We start from the raw sequence: 25,839 nt of genomic DNA, 5'->3' as shown, positions 1-25,839 counted from the left end.
CACAGACCCACACATTTTTGCTGTCTGACCTCTGACCTCTGCTTGTGACGCGTGTCTGGGTTTATGCTGCGTTCAGGTTCTCCTCGAATAGTCCCTTTTTCTGAATTGGGAAGTCGTTCCATTCGTGTCCGTAGGCGTGAAGTTATATCAGGGAACATGAACACCACAGCTAAACTGTGTCAGGCTTTATTTTTATTTCAGGGTAAATTAAAGTACATGACAGTTTCAACCCTATATTATATATTCTGTTATTTTTTCCCCTCGCCTTTGAGGAGGAAAATACTTTAAGGGTAGTACACTATTTTATATAGTCTATGGTAGTACACCGCCACTCCTAACAGCCAAGAATATGTTACATTATTTCTATCACCAAAAACAAAGTACTACATTTCTAAATCTATTTTTAAAACTCTCTAAATACTGCAGACACAGACGTAAAATAGGCCTATTTGAAAGTACCTACAACTTTCATTAGATACATATTTATAGATTATTTATTAATTCTAGTAACAACTATTTGCCTCTGATATCTTATCAGGTATTCTAGTTTCCTCTGGAGCACAACACACCAGATCTACTAATTGGCTCACTCTCCAGGTTCCCAGAGTTAATTCAGAGCTGGGAAAAACTGCTTTTGGCTTTTTCTTTCTTTTAGTGATTTTGAATCATTAGTTTTAAACTTTTTAACCTCTGATTGTACCTGTTTCAACTGACTTTGTGTTAACATAACTTTTCAATGGTTTTAACATTACTTTTTTAATTGTTGTCTGTTTTTAATGATCATCATTATTTTAAGGTTTTATCTTTTATTTGTTTATCATGCATTTTAATGTTTCTTATGCTCGATGTCAAATTCGGGAATGATGCCAGTAAACATTTAAAAGCTTTTTAAAAATAATGGTAAGCCAATCAGTTTTTTGAAGTCTATAAGTATTCATGATTTACCTGATTTTGTTGTTTTTCTTAACACTTTAGAAGCTGTTAGCTTAATTAGATAGAAAATGTAGGCTAGGCTTAAATAAGCATTTTGCTTCTGCCTTTTCAGTCATCACTTTATACATTACTGTTGCTTGTTTGAAGTGTCTGCACTGTGAAAAGGATTGTGTTAGGCTATATAATGACTGAATAAATTCTACTACTGTTACATTATGAATTTTGAAATTGTATTATTATTTAATTAATAATTAATTATTATTATATTAAAACAAAGAAAACATGTCAAATATAAAGCTGGATGTCAGTTTTCTTTAAGTGCATAATGTGATGTGATAGTTGGTGGAGTTGGTTACACTACAAGGGGCACCGGTTGAAATCTTGCCTATGGCACTAAGTCGGTTAGGGCCAGCTCTGTGTATATAATAAGTATGTTGTGTGATAATTCTGAATAAAGTTGGAAAGAAAGTTTGTCAAATGTCTGTGTTGTTGAGTCTTGATGGAGCGTTCACGTGTCTTCACTCACTCTGTAACTCATATTTCAAATCTCCCGACAGACCCTGAACGCAGCATCAGTCGAGGAGGATTCTGCGGCTCTGAAACTGAATGTTTCTGTTTCTTCATGAATGGATTGTCACTGCTGTAGCTCAGTTTAGCTCTCCTTATAATCACTCTATAAGACGATTTGTGGACGCAGCGGGTAACTCGGCTGCTGCAGGGCTGCTGTCCGGTAACATGAGCTGCTGCATGAGTTCCTCTGTGTGTTCCTCTGTGTGTTCCTCTGGATTTGTTTTGCTCTGCAGTTAGCCTGTTAGCTTGTAATCAGCTAGCTGTCACTGTGTAGAGCTGTTAGTTAAAAAGGCGCTGCTGTCATGTCAGAATAACATCCGGCTTTGTGAAAACACAGACAGTCAGATGACCATCCAGCAGGTCTTTGTGTTGGACTCATTATCAGTCGACTGTCAGAATGTATGCTAGCTCATTCAAAGTAACGGATTAAGTAGTTTTAACAGGGAGCTAGCTAACCTGTGTTAGCACCGTCAACACATTGGACTGTAGGCAGACAGCCTGTGTCTTTAAGCTAACTGTGACAACACTGTTCAACAACATCAAGAGGTAACAACAGGACATCGAGTCCAGCACCATGGCTAACGTCACAGACCTGCAGACCAAATACAGCAAACTGGCACAGGAGTACTCCAAGGTAACACACATGTTCACCCATTTCATACAGTAGGTAGTCCTTGTCTGTTGTTGACATGTGCAGTAATGTCAGGATGCAGTGATTCTACAGTGATCGATGGATAGGGAGACAGTCATGTGCTGCTACATCACTGTATCTGGTTAATTGAACTACAATAATACTCCTGAGAACTCAACTCAACTTTATTTATAAAGCTTCTTTCATACATAAAAACATGCAGCTCAAAGTGTTTCACAGAATAACAGAGAGACAGAAAACAACAGCAATGGTACAATTATAAAAGACATTATTATAAATAAAATATTTAAAAATAAAGTCAGTACAGTAAAATTAGTAAAATAAGTAAGAGTGGAAAGAAAAGTTAAAAATAAGGTAGTGTTAACAAGATCAGATGAATACAATAAATAAATAAATAATTAAATAAGATAAATAAATGTTAAAGCAATGATTAAAGTAATGATGATTAAAATAATAATACAAATAATAATGCAGTCCAGGGCTGAAAATAAATGACTCCAAATTAAAAGCTAGATTAAAAAGATAAGTCCTAAATTTACTTTTAAAAACACCCAGAAGCTCGCTGTTCTGATGTCCAGAGGCAGAGAGTTCCATAGATAAGGAATCAGGAAGAAGTGACACTGTGTCCCACTCATAAGACAAGCTAGTACGCTTTAAACACTGTTTTCAAACTAGTAGCATCAGATTGATTGGTGATCGATTCTCATAAGATTCCAGCCCTGGACTCCAGTTGTGATCCTGTTGACTGGCAAACTTCAGCTACATGTGTCAGTAGCTCTCATGCTAACAACAGCTTCTGAAACAAGCAAAGAGTGGTGGTATTATGAGTTATTATGTCATCATACTCATCAGATATGATTTTAATAAATAACTAAAGGCATCTAGGAGAGGAAGCATTCAATATGCAGATCAATAACACTCCACTTGTGTTGCCAAACTGCCTCATCATGTTTTACAGACTGTAAATGGATCTGTACAGAGCATGCATGCACCTGATGCAGTGGTTATATCTCAATCTACAAAACAGAGTGTATCTAAGTATTAAGAATAAACATGATTTACAGGCAGAGAGGGTGTGTGTGTCAGTGGGTCTCTGTAGGTAAGTAAACTTTATTTATAGACAAAAGTCACAAAGTGCTTTACAAAGACAAGACATACAGAAAAGACAGATAAAACCAATAGGCAGCACACAAATTGCAGTGGTTGCATGATCCATAAAAGCATTACAAGTTCTGTGAAGATCAGCTAAAAGCCTGTACATGAGTTGATCCTGAAACATTTGTCAAGTCTGAGTCCACATGTCTCTACATAGGTCTTAATGTACACCTCTGTATACTGCACACTTTGGTCCAACTCACAAAAAGCAAGCTCGTAACAGACCTCAAGCAGCCGGGAACAATGCTGGAAGAGTATCACCGACATGACGCTGATGATGTGATGCACAGGAAATGCTTGTGGCTGCATGAGTCAATACTTTCCAAACGGTCTATTAGAGACTTCAAATGAACTTTAATGAAGTCAGCCTAACTACAACACTGTCCTTGATCCCATCTGCATTAAGGCAGCCTTTCCTGTTGCTTAATAACTTCTATTTAGTCTAAATATTGATGTGTTTAAAGAGAGTGGGAGATTTAGAAACGTCTGTAAGTGTAACACAGGACCAGTGATCGACACTTAACTAAAGCCTTCTACATTACCCTGATGTTGAATCAACAGAGATTAATCTAGGTATACCAAATAAACAGAATAGTACCCTAACATTATATTGATATCTTAAAGGATTCAGTTTAATCATTGTTTTATTGTCTGACTGTATTGTGTGTAGGAGATTAAATCTGGCCTATAAGGGGAAGTATACAGCTGAAGTTCAAAGTGTGATTTGTTAACCAGAGACAGTGAATCCAGTCTCCCTGTGCTCTCTCCTGTGGGCTGTGAGCGCCCTTTGTTTTTTGGTCAGCTGACAGCACGGGGAGGGCACACAGCTTCCTGTTCAACTCTGATCTCTTAGTTAGCCAAACAACATATCCTACTCAGGAAGTGCTGACTATGCAACTGTCACACACACACACTGTCCTGTGGTTAAAGGCCACCGGTCATTCAGTTAGAAATATTTTTGATGAGTCTTCATTTTGTGCAGAACAGATTGAGAAACCAGCGACCACTCACAAGCTCATAAAATGTCTAGATTAAGCTTAGAACGCCACATACATAACTCGTATTATTTTATAGAACTGCTGTCATTCTTGGAAGTCAATAAAAGTTAATGTTGCATTTGTGTTTTGTGTGTTTTCTCAGCTCCGTGCACAGAACCAGGTGCTGAAAAAGGGAGTCGTGGATGAACAAGCAAACTCTGCTTCACTGAAGGTAAAGTGAAATAAAAACAAAGACCAGTAATAAATAACTCATCGTACACACTTGGTGAATGATCTTCAACTTTGATGTTCTCAGAATTCTCGATGATTAGAAGTGGGAATATTCAGATTCCCTCACTATGTTTGCTACGTCATGATTTATATTAATCTGGATTTTAACCTCTTTGCATTGCATTTTACCTTTTTTTATGAACTTTGTTTAACTCAACTCATTTTTATTTATATAGTACCTTTCATACATTCAAGCATGCAGCCCAAAGTGCTTCACAAAAGTACAGAGAGAGGACTCCATGCACCTAACATGACATTGCCTACATGTTTTTTTGTTTGTTTTTGTTTTTTATTATTATTATTATTATTATTATTTTCTTTCTTCTTCTATATCCAATATTTTTTATTTTCAGGGGTAGTTTATCTTAATGTAAAGTGCACATTTCACATTGTTGCTGCCTCCAAAATGTCTCTTTTTTTGTGTATGCATTTATCTGTTTGTATTGTATCTGTCTATGAGAAAATTCAAAATATTTTTTTGAATAAAAAAAAAAGAACAGAGACAGAAAACAACAGCAACAGATAAAATGATACAAGGCTAAAACAAGATAGAGGAAAGTGATGTGAAATACTTAAAAAAAAAAATAAATAATCAATCAATTAAATAAATACCAGAAAAATTAAATAAAATAAAAAAATAAGATAGAAGAAAAATAAGATAAATAAATAATGATATTAAAACAATGGTCATAAAATTAATAAAAGTTTATTAGAACTTTTTTTGACATAACTTGACATTTGTGTTGAATACTTGTAATAAACAATGGTCATATAACCGTTACAATAAGACAATAAAATCCTTAAATAATAACAAGAAAATCTAAATAAATTAATATATGAATAAAAAAAAATACAAAGATAATGAAAATCTAAACAATCAAACAAAAACTTAATGATAATAACAATAATAACTATCATTATTATTATTATAATTACAACAATGATTATAACTATAACAACCACAATAACAACAATAATACAAAAAGCAAACAAATTAATTATTACACGTATATACACGTACACAAATGTGAGGATTTTACCTTTTTTTTTAACAGTGCATTATTTCCCCAGAATAATTTACTTTTAAGATATGACAAATAAGATAAAGTAAAGTTTGTGTTTTGTTCACCTTCAGTCATTTTTAGGCCGCAAAATGTGATCACTTATCAGAAAATCCATGTAACCTGATCTGACTAGTTCAATGCTTTACGTGCATAATGCCTGTTTTCCCTTTAATCAAAGTAAGTTCTGCATCAGAGCACAGACTGATCATAATAATTACGAGCTACTCATTTGAGTTCTGTGTGTACGTGAATTGATGCACAGGATTATCAGGCCTAACAGATTTCTCATGTTCCTCGTCCTCAGGAGCAGCTGAAGCAGAGGGACCAGAGCCTGAGGAAGCAGGAGCAGGAGATGGACAGTCTCAGCTTCAGGAACCAACAGCTGGCCAAGAGGGTGGAGCTGCTGCAGGAGGAGCTCGCCACGAGTGAAGCCAAGGGCAAAAAGGGGAAGGTGATCACAGGGGAGGGGCTGCACTGTTGTTTGGAGGGAAAATGTCTGTTACAACATCAGAACATCAGCTTTGATCAAACAGTATTTGTAGAGCTTAAAAGTCACACCAAGCAGCTCATATTGTGTCTCTGCCTCCTCTAGAGTAAAGGAGACTCCCCCTCACAGCACGGCCTGCAGACACAGAGTGTGTTTAATGAAGATCTGCAGAAAAAGATTGAAGAAAATGAGCGACTTCATATCCAAGTAAGAGGCCACGTTGTGTCTCCATTAAACTGTCATGGTTCTACGTAGATTGTATCGTGGCTGTGCATGTGACGCTTCTGTTTTCTGCTGTTTTCATTGTAGTTTTACGAAGCAGATGAGCTGCACAAGAGGCAGGAGGCTGATCTGAAGGCACGACTAGGGGTGCTGGAAAAAGACACGGATCAGCACCAGGCCGTGGTGGACGGACTCACCACGAAGTACATGGAAACGATCGAGCGGCTGCAGAGTGACAAAGCACGTTTAGAGGTGAGGATCTACAGCAGCAGCAGCAGGAGGAGAAGAGGGGTGAAGCACGTTGATAACTTCCGGATTAATACTTATATTAAAATGTGTCCTTCCTTTCTGATAGGTTAAAGCACAGACTCTGGAGAGGGAAGCAAAGGAGTGCAGAATGAGAACAGAAGAGTGGTAAATGTTATTTTTTCACACAGATTAAATCCACTGTAGTGATGTCATGTTGTGTTCAGACAAAAGTGAAGTGTGTGACCAGAATACAGGTAAAGGCATGAGATGCTTAATTCAGGGAGCTAGAAGACCTTCAAGTGTTCCTGGTGGCCTCAGGCTGCATCCGAATCAGCCAGGTTGTTTGCTAATTACCACCTGGACATGAAATAACAAGTGAAACCTGCAAACACTTGTCAAAATTGACTCAAATCTGGGGTGCTTGTGGCCTAGCGGTCTAAGCGCCTCACATACAGAGGCTAGAGTTCTTATTGCAGAGGTCGCTGGTTTGTCTCCCGGCCGCAACCATTTCCTGCATGTCTTCCCCCGCTCTCTACTCCCCACATTTCCTGTCTCTCTTTAGCTGTCCTATCAAATAAAGGCAAAAAGCCCAGAAATATAACTTTTAAAGAAATAAATGGACTCAAATCATAAATTGATAAGGCATGAAATCTACAGCCAGACATGTCTGCCTCTAAGTTATTCCAAATCAACTCAAGAGCATCCAGTGAGACAGTTTGATTAAGTTCCAGGTTGACAATTATGAGCTTAATCATTGGTATATAATGTATTTACATTTTTGTTTATTTTGTTTATAGTTTATTTGTTAGTGACAGATACAGTATACATGGACAAACTGAGAACAGCCATCCAATGCAAGTATCTTTAGTGAATGCTAATTTGTAACACCCGCCCTAGAAGGCTTTTGAGAGAAGGAAATATTAAGACGGTAAGTTAAAATAAAAGGTATGCTAAGGATAGCCAGTGTACTGTGCTGGCTTTCACTTATTTTATTTATTTTCAACATTGTAGATTAATACTGAAGACATCAAAACTATGAAATAACCTGGTTTTGTCATAATCTGGATTACAACAGTAGTCAAATAGGGCTATCCACTGTTTACTAACTCTACCTCTGAACAACACAACTGATGGTCTCAAACACATTAAGAAGTCAAGTCATTCTACAAATGAACTCTTGACAAGGCTCATGTTAATTAGAAACCATTCCAGGAGACCACTTCATGAAGCAGACTGAGAGAATACCAAGAGTGTGCAAAGCTGTCATGAAGGAAAAAAAGGGGCTACTTTACAGAATCTAAAATATAAAACATATTCTGCTTTGTTTAACACTTCTTTAAAAATTAAATAATTCCATATATGTTCTTTCATAGTTTTGATGTCTTCAGTATTAATTGACAGTGTTTAAAATAATTAAAATAAATACAAACCCTTGAATGAGAAGGTGTTTCCAAACTTTTGACTGGTAGTGTACATGTTTGCTGAGTTAACCAGGATTTCATGACTCTCTTGAACCTGGTGAAGTTTGCAATGAGTTTCAAGTGATCAGGTAGAGACTTCCAGGATTGAGCGTAAGATCTTCTGCAGATTGAAACTTAACAGTCATCACTTAAAGCCGCTCTGATGGCTGTGTGGCTGCTCTGTAGTCTCTTTACTTAAATCACAGCAGTGGTGGTGTCTAATTGTTTTTTAACGCACCATCAGAAGGTGTGCAGTTATTTGTCTTTATTCATAGTGACTCAATTTAGATAGACGATTTATATGTTTGTCTGTTTTTCTTACTGTAGTTGTGATTTTCAAATAAATTGAACAAAGAAATTCTAACATCATCCATAATCCTCTTCTTCTTCTTTTTGGCTTCTCTCTGCAGTCAGCAGCAGCTGAGGCGGTGCCAGTCCGATCTGAACAGACAGGTGAAACAGAGCAGCAGTGTTATCCAGGAGAAAGTGCCCTTCAATGACACCAGTGAGTATCTGGCGCCGGGCCACGAGGACAAAAAACGATCCGCTACAGAGGAGACATCTGTTTGAGCACAGCCCTGTCTCTGTCACTGACACCATAACAACATTTTGCCCCGGAGTAAATAGTGTAACGCAACACTTAGACTGTAATTTTGCACCCAAGGAGGCAGGAGGTTAAACCATTTAAGCTGTTTGTAGAGTCAGAGGCTGAGGTTCTGCTCTGATCTTCTCTCTCTCTCTCTCTCCCTCTTCCTCTCTCTCTCTCTCTCTGCAGAATTTAGTGACTACAACAGCCTGAATGTGCCGCCACACAACCGGAGGCACCAGGTGAGTGAAAAACACGACATTTATAATGATTTTTATATTCACTCATGAAAGTCATCGATCCATAGAGAAGAGAGTTGTTATTTTTACTCTATATTTAATCAGAGATAATAACGAGTATCCCCTTGTTGTTATCACAGACTTGTTTACCCACATTGTTTTTAATTGATGATGTTCCTAACACACTGAGTTTGTGTTTTGTCTGTGGTCTCAGCTTAAAGCTCGGGACGTGGCAGGTCAGGCTCTGGGCTTTATTCAGGACCTGGTTGCTGCTCTGTTGAACTTCCACTCTTACACAGAACAGAGAGTTCACATTTACCCTCTGGATTCTTCTATTGAACCCATCTCCCCTCTGAACCAGAAGGTACATCAACCCTAAACAACAAATACAGACATCATATCATGTAACAGATGTACAATAACATGAATCGTTGAACACATTGGCAGCAGTTTCACTCCTGTGATGTCTTTCATTCAGTACAATTCCCTCTGTTCATGTAGTTTTCACAGTATCTACATGAAAATGCAGCCTATGTGCGCCCCCTGGAGGACAGCTTCCTGCAGTTACACCAAAGCATCACAGAGGACACTGTCACAGTCCTGGTGAGTGTGTTTTTCTACAGGTACATTGTGTCAGCATGTTTTTTGTAAACCTCTTATATTGACTCTTTATTTGATTCATTTTTATGAACTGAAGGAGACTGTGGTCAAACTGAAGAGCTTTGCTGATAACTTCACTACATACACACACTTCCTGCAAAAGATTCTCCCCTACCAGCTGAAAAGGTCAGTGCTGTGCGTGTGTGTGCGCTTGTGCGTGTGTGTGTGACAGATAAGATAAATAGAGTGGATGTATTGATGTCTATCGTCTCCTCTCCTCTCAGCCTGGAAGAAGAGTGTGAAGCACCTCTTTGTACTCCCGCCCTCACTGCGAAGAACCACGAGCTGCAGAGTGACATGAAGAGAGTGACGTCTATGTTTGAGAAGCTGCAGAGCTACATTAACCTTTTGGCCTTACCTAGTAAGTTAACATGGCAGAAATACACACCACCTGTCACACAGATTGGTTGTTTCATAGACACTTCTCAACATATACTGTAAATCAGGGCTGTACGATCCAAAAAACTGACTATGCAGTCCTTTTTTGTGATTTATATCACATATTTTTCTCATGCAGTTTGTTTCTCCACTACTTTTCAAACATCAAACAGGTTTATCTATATGCTGGCACAGTCTTGTGCTGCCTACATCGTACATATGCTGCAAGTACAGCAACTAAAATTATTCTGCATGCTGCCATACACACACAACTCACACTCTGTCGAACTGTACATCTTGCTGCCTCGTAGATGCATCTGTTAGTTGTCTACCAAAAGTTTAAGATTATTATGAAACATTACTTTTCTTCAGATGTCCCTCCAGCTGTTCTCTCTCCTCTCACTAGTGTCAGAGTTGCTGTTAATGTTGAACTAAGTGTGTTAGAAGAAAGAGGGGTTTGTTCAAAAGAGAAAATGAATTGATTGATTTGGATCACTAAACAAATTATTTTAAACACTAACATAATATTAATGTTAGACAATGTACAATAATATTGTTTAATTGCAATATATAGTGCAGAAATAAAAAAATATGCAATATAACTTGTAACCAGTATCATGTAGCCTTTATATTAAAGCTAGGGTTAGTAGTCTCGGAAAACTAGCATGAATTTGAATGTAGCTTTTCCTCATGACTCCGTCTAACCCCTCCCCTCCTCCCTCGGAGCTCCTCCAAAACGACGCCCCCCCCCGCTCACATGCATGAGCGCCGCTGATTCTCGACCATATGATCGTGACTGATTCAAAACCGGTCCTCACCAAAACATTATCATAGTGAAAGTTAAAAACACAAACAAACATGGCTGCTGTTAGTAGTCACAACTATCATGCTAGCATTATCCAGTTGTACCGGTGACACGATATCAGGAGAAAAGTTATAACACATATAAAACTGTAACAGATCTACTGTTTGTTACACGTGTTCAGTGTAGATGTTCTTAATTCCTACAGTGTTGACGGTCAGTGAAGGCATCAGGAGAGGTGTAGAGAGTGCGAGTGGAAGAGAAGAGAGACAAGAGGAGAAGTTCTTCATTCATTCAAACATTGATTGTTGTTTTGTTGGTTGGCGTGATCACGGCCGACAGTGACCGGTTATTAAAACTCAACGTGTTCACGAATCGGCTCGTCATCCCTACAGCGTCCGGACGGACGCTACAATAAATATATATTTTCTGTAGGACTTACTGAACGTCATTAATTATTCTGCTTGTTGGTGAGAGCTTTTTAGACTCTGATCCGGACTACAGTCCTGAGCAAAGCACCTCATCAGGTCAGAGGGGACAGGCCCGAGGACGAGCGAGAGGGGCAGTAAATAGAGTCAGGGGAAGTAGAGGCAGGAGACGGGGACTCGGAGGAGTGCACGCCGGGGAAATGTACGCGCAGGAGGAGGGCAGAACGGCTGGACGGGATTTGATTGGTTTAAAATTTGGGGAGCCAAAAAACGGTGATTGGTTGGTGTTTTCCCAGGTTTACTCCGGCTGTAGATAGCAGTTTTTTTTCACTCTTTTTTTAGGAACACATCATGTATTGATTGCCATCAGGACATAAAGATCATTTTAACCAGTATGACAAGAAGTGTATCTAAATCTGATTACCAACCCCAGCTTTAACTCAACTCAACTCAACTCAACTTTATTTATAAAGCACTTTAAAAGGACCACAGCCGGAACAAAGTGCTGTACATAAATAGACAAACAACGCAGGCATAAAAACAATTAAAACACAGGATAATAAAACAATAAAAACGATAAAATAATAAATAAAAACAAGCCATAAAACACTAAAACAGGAGCAGAGTCTCATGCTGGGTTGAAAGCCAAGGAATAAAAATGGGTTTTAAGATGTGTTTTAAAAATGGACAGTGAGGAGGCTTGTCTAATGTGGAGGGGAAGCTCATTCCATAATTTTGGAGCAGCAACAGAAAAAGCTCTATCCCCTCTCAGCTTCCGTTTTGCCCTCGGTACCTCCAGGAGCAGCAGATCAGCTGACCTGAGGCACCGAGCAGGAGCGTAGGGGTGAAGGAGCTCAGAGAGGTAAGGCGGGGCCAGACCATTTAAAGATTCAAATACAAATAACAGAATCTTAAAATGGACTCTGAAGTGCACAGGTAGCCAGTGGAGGGAGGCCAGGGTCGGAGTAATGTGCTCCCTCTTGCGTACTCCAGTTAAGAGGCGGGCAGCTGCATTTTGCACCAACTGGAGACGTGCGAGGGAGGACTGACTAACTCCAATATAAAGTGCGTTACAGTAATCCAGCCGAGAAGTAATAAAAGCATGGATTACTGTCTCAAAGTGCTGCTGTGCAAGAAAAGGCTTCACCTTTGCCAGCTGCCTAAGCTGAAAAAAGCTGGACTTCACTACAGAGCTAATTTGACGATCCAATTTAAAATCACTGTCCATCTTAAAACACAAGTTTGAGACTGATATTAAGCCCAAGAACAGGAAGCTGCTGGTATCAGGGACACATTCAAAGCTACTATGGGACACTCAACTCATGTCTCTGTTTTAAGAACACTCCCTGTCACAGTAGCAGTGACACAGGAATGTTTGCAGACAGGTGATATACAAACTGTGCCTGCAGAGTAATCAGTTTCTGTGTTTGCTCATAAAGATTCTATCAGATGAAATTTTCAGAATAACTTATTAAATTAATAGAAAATCAAGTTTTCATCAAGGGGTAACCTCCGGTCTCAAAATATGAAGCCCATGCGGAAGTGTTATAAACTGCAATTCATTGAGAATCCGCTTGAGGCTGACTGCAGAAACACTGGAAACCACATACACACCAATTCAAAAAAGACGATCTTTGCAGCAGAAATAAACATGTTTACAGCCTGGTTCAAAAAACGGCTTGGGTCTACGTATATAATTTCTCTATCAGCACACACTGTACTCAAACTCTGCCTCTTTATGGTTGAGTTCAGCATTTCCAATATGGCTGCCGCCGACAATTGGCTTCAAAACAGTGCTCAGGAACAGATGGGTGACCTCAAGGATACTACGTCCATTATTTATACACTCTGGTTTTCATTTGGCATGAAGCAGCAAAATGTGATGGTATGATATGTTTGACTTCATTTACCTCACTTTAAAGGTGACATATCACGCTTTTTTCATCAATATATATTGGTCTAAGAGGTCCCCAAAACATGTCTTTAAAGTTTATGCTCAAAAAAACACTTTGAAATCAGGTTTTGGCATGCCTGAAAAGCCCTCTTCTTCAGTCCTCCTCAGAACACTCTGTTTTCTCTCTGACCACGCCCCCTCAGGAAGTGGATGTGCCTCGGCTGTCCAGCACGTTGATCTAATGTTTACATGTTGGCTGAATGTACACGGCTGCTCAGAGATCACGTTACTTCAACCCTCTGAATCTGATCCAGAATCTGATCCTGACAGAGAGGCGCCTGCAGCAGGACCTTTCTGAAGGATTGGTCACAGATTTAGTGTTTCTTGTTGTTTTATTTATCAGTATGTCGACGTGTGTCTTGGTACACAGCTACGAACATGTAGCTATGTGGCTATGCTAACTAGCGCTAGCACTTATCCATGATAAATAAAAATCATCCACTAGATCTTCAAATCTGCAGACGTGGGGAGTAAAACCGACCTTTGTGTTTATTAAGACAGCCTACAACTAGCATGCCTCCCTCCTAAGCTCCTTGTTACCACACGTGTGCAGGTAATGAAAAACGGAGGGGTGATTCAGTATTATTTTATACAGTCTATGGGCTGAACAAGCTCCGAGCTCTCACTCCGTGACAGACCGGATATTGTTGTTACGTAACAAAAACACTGAAGTCTGAAACGGCTCGTTTCACACACATTTACAGAAAGGTGTAGAAATCAGAACAGGGGCAGAATGGATTTTTTTCATTCTCGGGGGGTTTGTAGACATGCCAGGGAAACATATTTCAGGTAGAGAACCATCAAAAAGTCCATTTTGCATGATATGTCACCTTTAAATCCCCTGTCGTACAAGCTGAATTTAAAAAAATATATAGCATTTCAATGTGAAATCATAAAAGAATATCTTGTCTGGCCCTGAAAAAAAAAAAATCACAGAGAGGATATTTAATATCTTTCTATCTAGAAATTCTCCCCAGCTAATTTTATATTTGATAAATTAAATTTGAATTCACAATAAAATCCAGAATATAACTTGCTGAGGTTTATTAGACTCAACCTGTTTCTGGGGAAAATGTTCAGCAATGTGAAGTTTCTACGCCGCTGTGTAGCTCCTTGTAGCTCCATCTGTTTTCATTATCCTGTTAGCTTCTCTGCACTTAACACTGGTGAATGGGTTGCACTCATGTGTAGATTGCAGCTCAGTTTTTAGATGACATAAAGATTTAAGAGTGTTTGTCATTCATTGAGTTATACAGTAAAATGTGTTTCCTTTCATAGTATTGTGAAGTTGTTTCCTCATGTGTGAAAAACAAGGATGCTGTGAAGTGATACGACATGCTCGTTTTACAAATGTGTGTCTCAGGTGTTCGACAGGACGCCCTGCCACAGAGCAGCACCTCAGCTGTCTTCACCCAGCTGGCCGCCTGCCTGCACAGTCTTCACGATGCCATTAAAGGTGAGCAGTGCCAGCGAGCCGCTTTTTGACCCGCAGCCATTCACAACCAGCGCGACACAGCACATTGATTCCTCTCACGTAATCACAGAGCTGATGATGCCATTCATAGACTCTCTGTTTTTACAACAATACCCACCAACCCAGTTTATGAAGAGTAAATATCCAGAGGCTTCCGGAGCAGCATCCGTCTCGCTGCGGCGCCAAATGGGAGTGTAATTTAGTGCTCCCTGGCAGAGAGGAGTCACTTTGATACAGCTGGCACACTTAGGAGAGGGGAATGAGTTTATGATTACCTTTGATTACCTTTGTCCGTTTGTCTCAGCTCTTGTGTCGACAATCATTGTGGTCAAATGCGCTCTTAAAGACCTGCAGTTTACAAAAATGAAAGTACAGCATGTGTTACACGTCATTTACACAGCAATCAGTGAGGGAGCGTCTGCAGGCTCAGCGGAGGATAGAAAATGTCACATCTAGCTGTTGACGCAGCGAAAGAGACTCAAAGCCTGCAGAGGATTGAAATGTCATTCTATTCTCCTGTTTGTGTTCAGAGATGTCAAAGCACTACAACCAGAAGGCCAGCTTAGAGCAGGAGCTCCCCACCGTCACCCAGAAGCTGTGCACCACCACAGAGTGCCTGCTGGGATCTCTGGGCTGTCTCACCAGCAGCACCGGCAAGGTACGACCAACAGGGGGCAGGCCTCAGCCAGAGTCTTACTTCTCATTACATTCGCTCAAGCAGCAAGCGTTTTTTTGTGTTCGCTGTGATTCTTATAAGCCTAATTGTGAGTAGCAATCAGTTTTTTCCGTCGCAACTGGATCACATCGGTAATTTCTCCCTAATGTGACATCACAGAGCGGCAGGACTCAGGTGGGCAGCGCTTAAATGTTCAAAGATACTGTCCAAATCACAGTTTTCACAGCTGCTCCCCCACTCAGAGGAAGAGGGGGAAAATCATTTATCTTTCTGAATGAAGTGAAGCGTTGGCTGAGATGTGTCTGCCGATGGGAGGCACAGTTCGGTGGGCTGCAGTTTGAGTAACACCCTGGCACCAAGCGTCTGGAGCAAGCTGCTTTTTGAGAGTGATCATCTCTGCAGGCTGAAAACTCAGTATCTGAGACATTTATCATCCTCGACACTTGGTGGTGTGATCATCACTCTTCTGTAAAAACACTGCTCCATTTGAAGCCGGACAGAATGCTGACTTTCTGAATTTGCTCGTGCATGAGACGCTAATAATTCTGTTGTGTCTGTATCTAAGGAACGTGGAGTGCTCTTTCTTTATTTTGTCTGAATGAAATGAGACATAACGTCAGTGTTTTGTTGCAGATTGCCACTTTCTTCAGCAACAATTTGGACTTCTTCACGTCACCAGGGTATAGTCCAAGAGGCAGCACAGTAGCACTTAACCCTTTGCAGGCGGAGAGCATGCTTGCCAACAAAAAGAGAGCAGCTGCCTACATGCAGGCTACCAAAAAGGTTAGTAAACACTTAAAACCCTTGATTTCCCAAGATCCAGGCTCCTGTTAGTCAGAGCCAAAGAATTAGAATCACTTCTTTTAAATCAGGTCTTCAAACATTGTTTAAAAGAAAGCCTGAAACGTGTTTTTCTGAATCCATGTGCTCCACTAAACGTCTTGTTTTATGTCTTCACTCAGCCTCGGCCTCAGTCGGTCCCGTACAGAGACGCTCTGTCAAACCGCAGAGTACTCACCAGCTCCACCGAGAGCAGAGAAGGTCTCACCCAGCAGGTACGCATCAGAATCAGAATCAGAAATACTTTATTTATCCCAGGTTACAGTTGCTAATAAATACATGGTTGAAGTTCCTGGAGATCAGGAAGAGGGCACTCTGGTGGTCTGTCTGGAGTCTGGCTATGGCAGCGTTGAGAACGTTGGACGCCGTAGTCGGGTTGGCAGAGGGGGGATGTAAACAGCTACCAGTATGACAAGTGAGATCTCCCTGTGCAGATAATATGGTCGGAGGCCCACAGCACTCTCAGTGCTATCCCGGTCTGCCCGGACAGTCTGGAAGCCGTCAATGGAGACGTTGTGGTCAGGATTACCCTGATGCAGCCATGTTTCTGTAAAGCACAACATGCTACATTCCTGAAACTCCGTCTGACTCCTGGCTGGTCCTGTTAGCTCGTCCATCTTAGTATTAGCCAGAGGTCTCACGTTGCCCATGATGAGAGAGGAGAGACACGGCTTCTATCTCCTCTCCATAAACCTTCGTCTTCTTATACCAGCTCTCCTCCCTCGTAGCTCTATGCCTCCTCTGCCTCTATGCGTCCTAAATCTCCAGAGATCTGCAGGAATATCCAGCAGTTCAGCCGACAAGCTGGCCAGCTTCAGCTCCAACCAGCTGAGCATGAGTAAAAACAAAAACAAAGTGGGGGTCGCCGGACAGCAGTAATGCCAGTAAAAGTTAAAGTTGGTGATTTCATCGTGAAAAACAGTCAATAACTGGCCAAAAGAGGTCACAACTTCAACAAACTGCCAGAAAAAAAAAGCACAACATGCTACAGTCCTGAAACTCTGTCTGACTCCTGGCTAGTCCTGTTAGCTCGTCCATCTTATTAGCCAGAGGTCTCACGTTGCCCATGATGAGAGAGGAGAGACAATGACATGACAATCTGATTCTTTCAGTTAAGAATGGACTATAAAAATCCTGTACTTATCATTTTTTAAAGAGGTCACTTCTGGCCAAAGGCTACAACCAGACACTCTGTCATGTGGAAACTGTAACCATGAGTGAGTCAGTGTGCCAGCCGGGTGTGTTTGCCCTAAATGCAGTCTTACAGTAACATAGATAGAAGTCAGAAGTAGTTCCACATGTCTGTTGTGGTTTTTGCGGTCTCTGTGTATCATTTGAATGAAGTGGAAATCGTCGGATAGAGAAGGTTGGACATGAGAGTAAATGAATTCATGAGAAAGATCTCCACATCTCTCAGCTCCACAGCTGTGAAATCTCACTCCAGTGGCTCTTTAGGGACAGGGTGTGAAGGAGAAACTTTGCCAGTGAGTCTGCAAGTTTTAAGTGTGTGTTCTCCTTGGTTATTTTGTAAATGTGTTCTTATGTCCATATAAACTTTCTTCAATTTGTCACATCTGCTCTAGGTTTGGTTTTTCCAGCACAAAGTCATAAAATGAATATATAAGTGTAAAGTTTATCTGGCTTGCGGGGCCTCGTTTTAGAGCCTCCAGGATTTGGAAAGAAAAACCAAAAGCCATCAGGACAGCAGAATCACTTCCATCTTTTAAATTGGCCAATGAATCATTTTTTTCCCTTTTATTTTTTCCCCCACTTATTTAAATTTCTTTCACTTATTCCAACATCTACTCAACCCTCTTCCCACACACTCACTGCCCTCTCCTCTCCTCTCCTCTCCTCTCCCCCCCGTCGGCCCGATGCAGGTGCATCAGAGCCAGGAGAAGATCGCTCGGCTGGAGCAGGAGAAGGAGCACTGGCTCCTGGAGGCCCAGCTGGGGAAGGTGCGGTTGGAAAAGGAGAACCAGCGCATTGCAGACCTGGAAGCGCAACTCGCAGCCGCTCTGGGGGGAAGTCCAAACTCACGAACAGCTGCAGCAGCCAGCATGCTCACAGAGAGCCATGAGGAAGAAGAGACGGAGCAGAGAGCTGCAGGGAGAGAGACTACGCTCTGCACCAGCCTGGTACAGTCTCCACTTTGGCTGCTGTATGTGTTAGGTTTCACTTGCAGAGGAAATTCTCTGCCTGTGGCACTCATGTCTGATTTGCTTTCACAGAGGGGATTTTTTTTTTTGTCTCTCCCACATGAAGTTTGTACTTTCCAAAACTTAGACCTCAAATGTGCTGACATAGCAAAGTGGAGGGAAACTGTTTATGCACGTCATTATGTTCCACTACTATTTGTTCCTCTTGTGTGTGTTAGCCTCTGTTGCTGTTATCTCGTAAAGGGCTAGCTTGTCTAAATGTGTCAAAGCCTTCGTCTGTGCTTGAAGTGGATTTAAAACATCTGATCTGTGATTTATTTTCTGACATGTTTCTTTTTGTCTTGGTGTCGCCAGGTTGGCATGTTGTGCACAACACCTTCAATTGAGCACGTAAGTTTTCACACACTAAATGAATCATCATGTTCGGTTCCCATGTGAAAATGTACACTTTTTTCCGCCCAGGAGTATGTTGAATAATTTTTTTTAAATTTAAAATAATTTTTTTTAACTTTGTATATTGGCTTTTTCACAATTACAATACAAAAAACAACAACATTGCGTGTAAAAATACACAAATAGAGACATAACACTGGGCAGTCAACTTCCCCCCCTAAAGAAAAGCAAACACACAAAGAGAAAGTTAAAATAAAAAAATAAATAAAATGTAAATAAGTAAAATAAAGCAATTAAACAACAATAATAATAATCATATAATAATACATATACATACAAATATACACATTTATACTTTTTTGGTTGTTATTTTGTCAAGGTCCCTCTCCCATATTGTCAAAAGTTGACCATGAGACAAGTATGAGTGTGAAGGGAGATAAAGAGTGGACTTAAACAAAAACAGAGCAAAATTATAAGTATCAGTAAATTAACAACACAAAATTTGTGTGTAACTAATAATTAAATTCTATGGTAGAATTTAAGAAGTGAGCTACAGTACTACAATCTCACAGCTGCTCAAGCAGATGTACAATGAAAGGTTGCCATATCTGCTTATATGTTGAATAATTTTTAAGAGAAATATAGAAGTACTCAATATACAAAGAGTATAAGCATTTTCATCACAAATTCCTTCATCCCCCTTCCTTCATTTCCGATTTTGGATTGCATGTGAGGTTTTGTTTTCATACTCTCCCCCCACTTCTGCCGACTGTCAGGCTATCTTAACCCTTGCATGACCGGCATGACATCAGCTACTGGAGTTCTATTCATTCCCTTTGCTTGAAGAAGCCATGCGGGAAGAGCATTTCGAGGAAGATGTGGTGGCACATATTCTAAAATTTTAATATTTAATATTTCTAATACATGATGATGGACCTAATAAAATAGCAACAATCTAATTGTATCTGTACTTAACTCTATTCTTTAAGTGATGCTTAAGTTGGATTTTCATAATAAAAACATATGGTAATTATTTTAAATCAAGTAAGGCATGATTTTTTTATTTGGCTGGTGAAAAATAATTTTGGTTGGTAAATTTTCAGAGGTCACTAGCCAATGGCAGATAAGGTAAAAAGTTCATTTTATGCCCTGGTACGTTACACTAGATCAGGGGTTCCCCCTTGTGGGTTGCGAGACACAAATAGGGGTTGTGAGATGTCTTCCCAAATTTGTTTTATTTTAATTATCTAAAAATAATACATTCTACCCATTATAGTAAAAAAATATCAACAAAAATAGTAGCTAAACTTTAAATAAAACCTTGAAAATAGAAAATGTAATGAGTTTTCTGCCTTTATTTGTTCCCAGATGACTCCTAAGTTTAGGGTTAGTGAACAGTGAATTATCAAAAGCATCAGTAGCAGCAGGTTAATTCATAACAGCACAGCAAACACAGCCACATGCTCATATAGGTAGGCTGATTTTCTGCAGACCAGCTAAATGAAGCCACATTAAATCACTTTGAGGGACAGTGAGGGTCGCAAGACTTTGGCGCCAATATTTTGAGGGTCGTGGGCTGAAAAGTTTGGGAACCCCTGCACTAGATCACAAAAGATACAAGCTTGTTTCAGTATGATTTACAGTCACAGACAAAGAGCGAAATCTACATGTTTTTCTGAGAGGTGTTTTAATTTGAAGAGTCTACGTAACAGTCATGTTTCTTGATGTTGTGTCTGTGCTGCAGGTGGGAGACGAGGAGTCCAGGGAGCAGCTGATAAAGACTCACTACATGGCGAGAGTCGGAGAGCTCACCACCCAGCTCCAGATTTCAGACAGCAAAGCGGTGCACTTTCACTCCGAGGTGAAGCCCTCACTTGAGTGTTTATCTCAGTTACGGGCTGCTGAGAGCAAAGAGCTGACCTTCTCAAAGCGAGCATCCTTTTCTTACAACACATGTCATCTGTGGAAAGATATTAAAACTCTTACAACTTCCACTTAGTGCCAGTTTAGTGCAAAGAAGTCACTCGCCCTGCTCTCGCTCGTGTTTCTTTCTTTAATCATTCCACGGCTATTTTTATCTGCTCCTTTAATTTGTTTGAGAACAAAGAGCGCAGAAACTGAACCAGGAGTTAACCTTGTTTCTTTGTTTATACTTCTCCTCCATTAGAAAAGGTTCCATTCTTCTCATTATTCCTGAGGGTTTGCTTCTTTCTGGAGAAACTGACACCTCATATTTTTAGTATTACTCTGAGGCTTGATCTGAAAGTAGATTCTTGTTAAAGTGACATCCAGGCGCAGTGTGACTAACTGGCGTGTCAGTCATCCTTGTTTTCCATTGTAGCAACAGGGATGCACCTGATCTGGAGTCAGTGTCTTGGGTATTAAAGTGTCACTTTTTTTAAACTGTGTATTTACCTTTAGTGATGTTTTCAAAAACAGCCATTACTCCAAGAAATATCCGCCTTTATCGCAGCTTTTACAAAAATCTAGTCCCACATTAGCTCTTCCATGATACATGATTGATTACTTTCCTTTCCTTCTCTCTTAGTGTCGAGCTTTGGCCAAGAGATTAGCCATTGCAGAGAAATCAAGGGAGACTCTGAGCGAGGAGGTCAAACAGGCGAATCAGAACATCTCACGCTTGCAGGTAAATCACCCAAAACCTTTTCCATGTTAATGCCTAAGCCTTTTTTCCAACTCAGAAGGTGTTAATGGTGTAACTGTGTTGTAGGATGAGTTGGCCACAACAAAGAGGAGCTATGAAGACCAGCTCAGCATGATGAGCGACCACCTGTGCAGTATGAACGAGACTTTGAGCAAACAGAGAGAGGAAATCGACACTCTCAAGCTGGGCAGCAAGGTACACAACATATCAAGATTTTCATTTTTCTTTTTTGAGTTTTTATTCAATTTTCAAAATTCAAAATGTACTGTAAAACATAACAGCAGGGACAGATACCAACCGAAGAACTCTCAGAGAGATATTCAATAAAACAGCATGGCATGTAGAGACAGATATCGAGGATGCATTACTCATATCAGAGTGCATGACTGATGCAGAGCAGTGAAACACCTCTGAGGTTAAAGCAGGCCCTCATAGAGTCAGAGGAGTGGGACAAGGCCATAGAGCAGTGAGCCCTCACATGCCCAGGTCTGCTGTGATATTTGAGAGGTCGTTCAGGAATGGTGCAGCACTGAGCTCAAGCACACAAGACTTAAAAAAGGCTATTTGAACAGTTGGAGGTCTGGGCTTGATCTGTTGGAATAAAAAAGATCTGTGGTTAATGGGCGCTGAGTCAGAAGTGTTGGCTGAACATGAGTCAGAAATATTGTTTCACTACAGACATTTATCAGAATGAAACAGGATCCTTTTACATCTCTTCATCAAAAGTTGAAGTGATCCCTAAAAAAAACATGTACACTACCAGTCAGAAGTTTGGAAACACCTTCTCATTCAAGGGTTTGTATTTATTTTAATATTTTGAAACACTGTAGATTAATACTGAAGGCATCAAAACTATGAAAGAACATATAAGGAATTATTTAATTAACAAAAAAAGTGTTAAACAAAGCAGAATATGTTTTATATTTTAGATTCTATAAAGTAGCCCCCTTTTTCCTTCATGACAGCTTTGCACACTCTTGGTATTCTCTCAGTCTGCTTCATGAAGTGGTCTCCTGGAATGGTTTCTAATGAACATGAGCCTTGTCAAGAGTTCATTTGTAGAATGACTTCCCTTCTTAATGTGTTTGAGACCATCAGTTGTGTTGTTCAGAGGTAGGGTTAGTACACAATGGATAGCCCTGTTTGACTACTGTTGTAATCCAGATTATGGCAAAACCAGATTATGTCATAGTTTTGATGTCTTCAGTATTAATCTACAATGTTGAAAATAATTTAAATAACTAAAAAACATTGAATGAGAAGGTGTGTCCAAACTTTTGACTGGTAGTGTATATCATACAGTAATGTAAATTACAGTGGATGTAACACAGGACCTTGTTTTCACCTGACACAGGAGGGAAATACAGAGAACATAATGTGGGACTCTGGTGTAGCTGTAACCGATAAAAGGTTCATTCTCTGTTCTTGTAGACTGATGGGTAAAAAGAGTTTCCCTATTGGCTCTGCTGCATCAGGCCACGCCTCCTCCACAAAATCAGTCTCTCTCCAAAGGATCTCTAGTTCCTTTAATGATCAGTGTGTGTTTTGTTCATTTAAAAAACGGGGATTTTGAAATTTTGGTTTCAACAAAACTGCAAAAATTACATGAATCACATCCTCAGTTGACGGCTTCTCAGAAAAGCTACTTTTTCTGAAAGTGTTTGATGTGTGAAAATCCATCAAACTGTCAGGAAGCTATTTAACCTGGAGGAGTTTTAGCTTTCAGCCTACTACACCTCAAATATACCAATAAAGCTAACACTGTTCATATCAGTGTTGTAATGTGAGATGATCTCACCTGTTGCAGGGGAAGCTTTGTTTTGTTCAACAGGCTGCAGGGCTGATCTCAAACCCTCTCTTCCAGAGAACTGAATAGATACCAATTATTCATCCTAAAGATCTCATCAAGAAATGATCCTTTTTGAAACCCTGCTCCCCCTCAGGGTTGTTCTCAGCTGTCCCATTCTTTCAGGCCTCTGTAAAACGATCTCAAATTTGACCACTAAAGAGCATTGTTAAGAATCCCGTGGCTTCAAAGAGTGTGAAGGATCACTTCAGGTTTCAGCAGTGAAATGTGACGTTGTAAACTCTCTGTCAGTTATGAGGTGGTCTTGGGAGGTCAGTGGTGGTGTTGTGGTTTGCTGCCGGGCTTGATGGGAAAAGCACCTGCTGGAGCCATCTGAAGAAGTCGTTAGTTTGAGGCCACAGAAATTGAGAGGCCTGATTTGAACGTGCGTGTTCCTGCTTGTATGCACAGACAGCTGAGTGTGCAGAAGCTGCAGGAGAGAACATGTTTGTGAACTTAAGGTGGTGATTTTCTCTTAAAGGCCAAAGACTAGCCTCGGCATGTTTTAGATCTTCAACAGAATGCGATCCAAAATGTTAACAACTTGACTGCCCTTGAATGCAACACAGTATGAAGCCTTCAAGCAGAATTGAAATAATACATGTTTTTCTTTCCTTCAGGGAAATGCTAAAAAGAACAAAGGACGTTAGCGCTGCTCTCTACACTCTGGCTCCGTTTGGCTTCACAAAGGGCACCTTCAGAGCAGATCCGGTCTGTGGAGCCTCCTGCAGAATCCTGGTACCAACAATCCCGGCTACACGAGCCTCAGATTCCTCCTCTGTCAGGCTGTGGAGCTCCAAATGAACTGAATGGAGTTCTTGAACATGTTTGACTGCTTCTTTTTCCCATTTTCCCTCGTCACAGCACCAGTTACAACATGACATGATTTGCTATAAAACACCGGAGGCTGCTGCTTGACCTTTTGTGGCCAACGCAGAGTGGGAGGGGAAACAGCTTTCACCCAAAAAAGGGACAGAGGGAAGGAAGCTGAACCAGTTGATAAATGCTCACCGAAGTCAAGACTTGAAGACCAAACCCTGTTTATGAGTGTGCTTAGTTTTCCTGCTTAACGTGCATTTTGAGAGAAAACGAAACTGTGCATTGTTACTGCTTATCTGTCGGTGCAGGTGAGCGTGCGCAGAGTGTGTGTTCTTTTTTGTGTGACTGTAGCACCATACACAACATGTGAGTTTTGTTTTACACTTAGAGCTTTTTTTTAATTATGAGAGATCATTTGTGCGAGCAGATCCGAGGGCCTCTCATGCCCCCCTTACAGCACCTGCGATTATCATAAGCTTCTGTCAAGAAGGGCTTTAAAACCTGAAAGAACAAACAACAAAGACACTTGAATTCATTCCTCATTTTGGGAAGTCCTTTGGGAGTGCAGGATAAGAAACATGTCTGCCTTGAAGCACTGATTAACTGTGTCTACCTGGACTAAAAAGGGCAGGATGGACAAGTTGGAGCTCGTAAATTGGTGTCAGTCTGTCTCTGTGAAGTTACTCAAACAGTAGTTGTTTTTATCACCAAAGTTAGTGTGGATGTGGCACAAACGGTCTCTAAATCCATGTTGTAAGTATGGGCAAAAAGGGTTAATGTGAATATACACTCATTTGAAATCATGATATACTTGTACTGTATCATCTCTCAAAGTAATTGTAAATACACACAAAAAGGCATTTATTCAGAGGTTAGATCTTTATTTTCCACTAAATTTGAAAATCAGGATTTTCAACTGTTTTTTTTAAGTGTTTGTTTCCATTAAGGCTACATCATTGTGTCACCTGAGGGGTCACCTCATCCTGTAACCGGGGGCTTAGACAACCTAGTTCAGGAGTCATAGAAGAGTGCAGTGAGAGTTTACAGTAATAAAAGAACCTCGTTGGCTTGTTGTGACATGAGGAAAAATGACAGAAAAGCCCAGTAGTTTGAAGCAGCAGTCCATTCAAACCTCTCTCTGTGTGTGTCAGTCTACACCTGCCAGCAAACCTTTGACCTCAAAGATTTGCCAATGACCCTGAAAACTGATCAAAAAAAGATGAATAACACTTGTATTCTCACAATGTAACCTGTTCAGAAGCACATATACATATGTGGAATAAAAAAAAAAGAAGCTTGTTGAACATTAAACGCACCATGTGTTCAGATTCACCGGGTAATGATCCTCAAACTCGTCTGACCTCACTTTTCGTGCTGCATTTCTGGGAGCTGGAAAGGACGGGGGGAGATTCAATTGCCTGTAATTTAAAAAATGAGAAACAGTCAAACACACCCCGACCACTGGGGAATGAGGCCACACCAGTGAATCGGACATATGAGCGCTGAGAGATTACTGTTTGATGTCGTCACTTTGTTTTAGAAGGAAAAACATGTTGTGTCATTATAAATGAATTCATGATGCTTTCATGTACTCTGGGTACGCTTCTTCAGAGGTCACAACAATAAAGGTGATATCCTCATTTTGTGCATTTTGACCTGCAACACTGAAAAAGGAGAAACATTTTTTTTAAACTCAACTCAAAAAACCACAAAGAAACGTTCTGTTCTCAATAGATGAAAGAACTGATGATGGAAACATGAACTGCAGAGATACATGATTAATTGTACACTTTTAATGTTCGGTAAATGATGCCAGGAGTGAGTTTGAAGCTCTTTCTTAAACATAAACAGAATGAAAAG

At 40.2% G+C, this 25,839-nt stretch overlaps 1 protein-coding gene across 1 annotated transcript; it reads left to right on the top strand.

Moving 5' to 3' along the window:
- The first annotated feature begins 1,490 nt into the window (after nt 1–1,490).
- ppp1r21 (protein phosphatase 1, regulatory subunit 21) lies at nt 1,491–25,641 on the top strand. The gene is made up of 22 exons (XM_034681977.1): nt 1,491–2,137; nt 4,451–4,519; nt 5,947–6,093; nt 6,235–6,336; nt 6,439–6,603; nt 6,707–6,765; nt 8,471–8,565; nt 8,836–8,888; nt 9,100–9,249; nt 9,387–9,488; nt 9,583–9,671; nt 9,770–9,906; nt 14,471–14,563; nt 15,112–15,239; nt 15,891–16,040; nt 16,220–16,312; nt 17,978–18,235; nt 18,611–18,646; nt 20,394–20,510; nt 21,198–21,296; nt 21,381–21,509; nt 23,781–25,641. Exons 1-22 carry the CDS (start codon nt 2,078–2,080, stop codon nt 23,808–23,810), a joined length of 2,361 nt encoding a protein of 786 aa, XP_034537868.1. The 5' UTR covers nt 1,491–2,077; the 3' UTR covers nt 23,811–25,641.
- The last annotated feature ends 198 nt before the right edge of the window (nt 25,642–25,839 follow it).

The sequence above is a fragment of the Notolabrus celidotus genome, chromosome 4 (genome assembly GCF_009762535.1).
Source record: "Notolabrus celidotus isolate fNotCel1 chromosome 4, fNotCel1.pri, whole genome shotgun sequence".
NCBI classification, from domain to species: Eukaryota; Metazoa; Chordata; class Actinopteri; order Labriformes; family Labridae; genus Notolabrus; species Notolabrus celidotus.
The sequence above is the reverse complement of the archived record's forward strand: the minus strand, read 5'-3'. Positions and strand labels throughout refer to the sequence as shown.

Bases quoted from the DNA above. Each gene is read 5' to 3' on its own strand.
- ppp1r21 (XM_034681977.1), top strand. From the start codon at position 2,078: ATGGCTAACGTCACAGACCTGCAGACCAAATACAGCAAACTGGCACAG. The intron at 8,889-9,099 runs GTGAGTGAAAAA...CTGTGGTCTCAG, and splicing joins CACACAACCGGAGGCACCAG to CTTAAAGCTCGGGACGTGGC. The intron at 9,250-9,386 runs GTACATCAACCC...CTGTTCATGTAG, and splicing joins TCTCCCCTCTGAACCAGAAG to TTTTCACAGTATCTACATGA.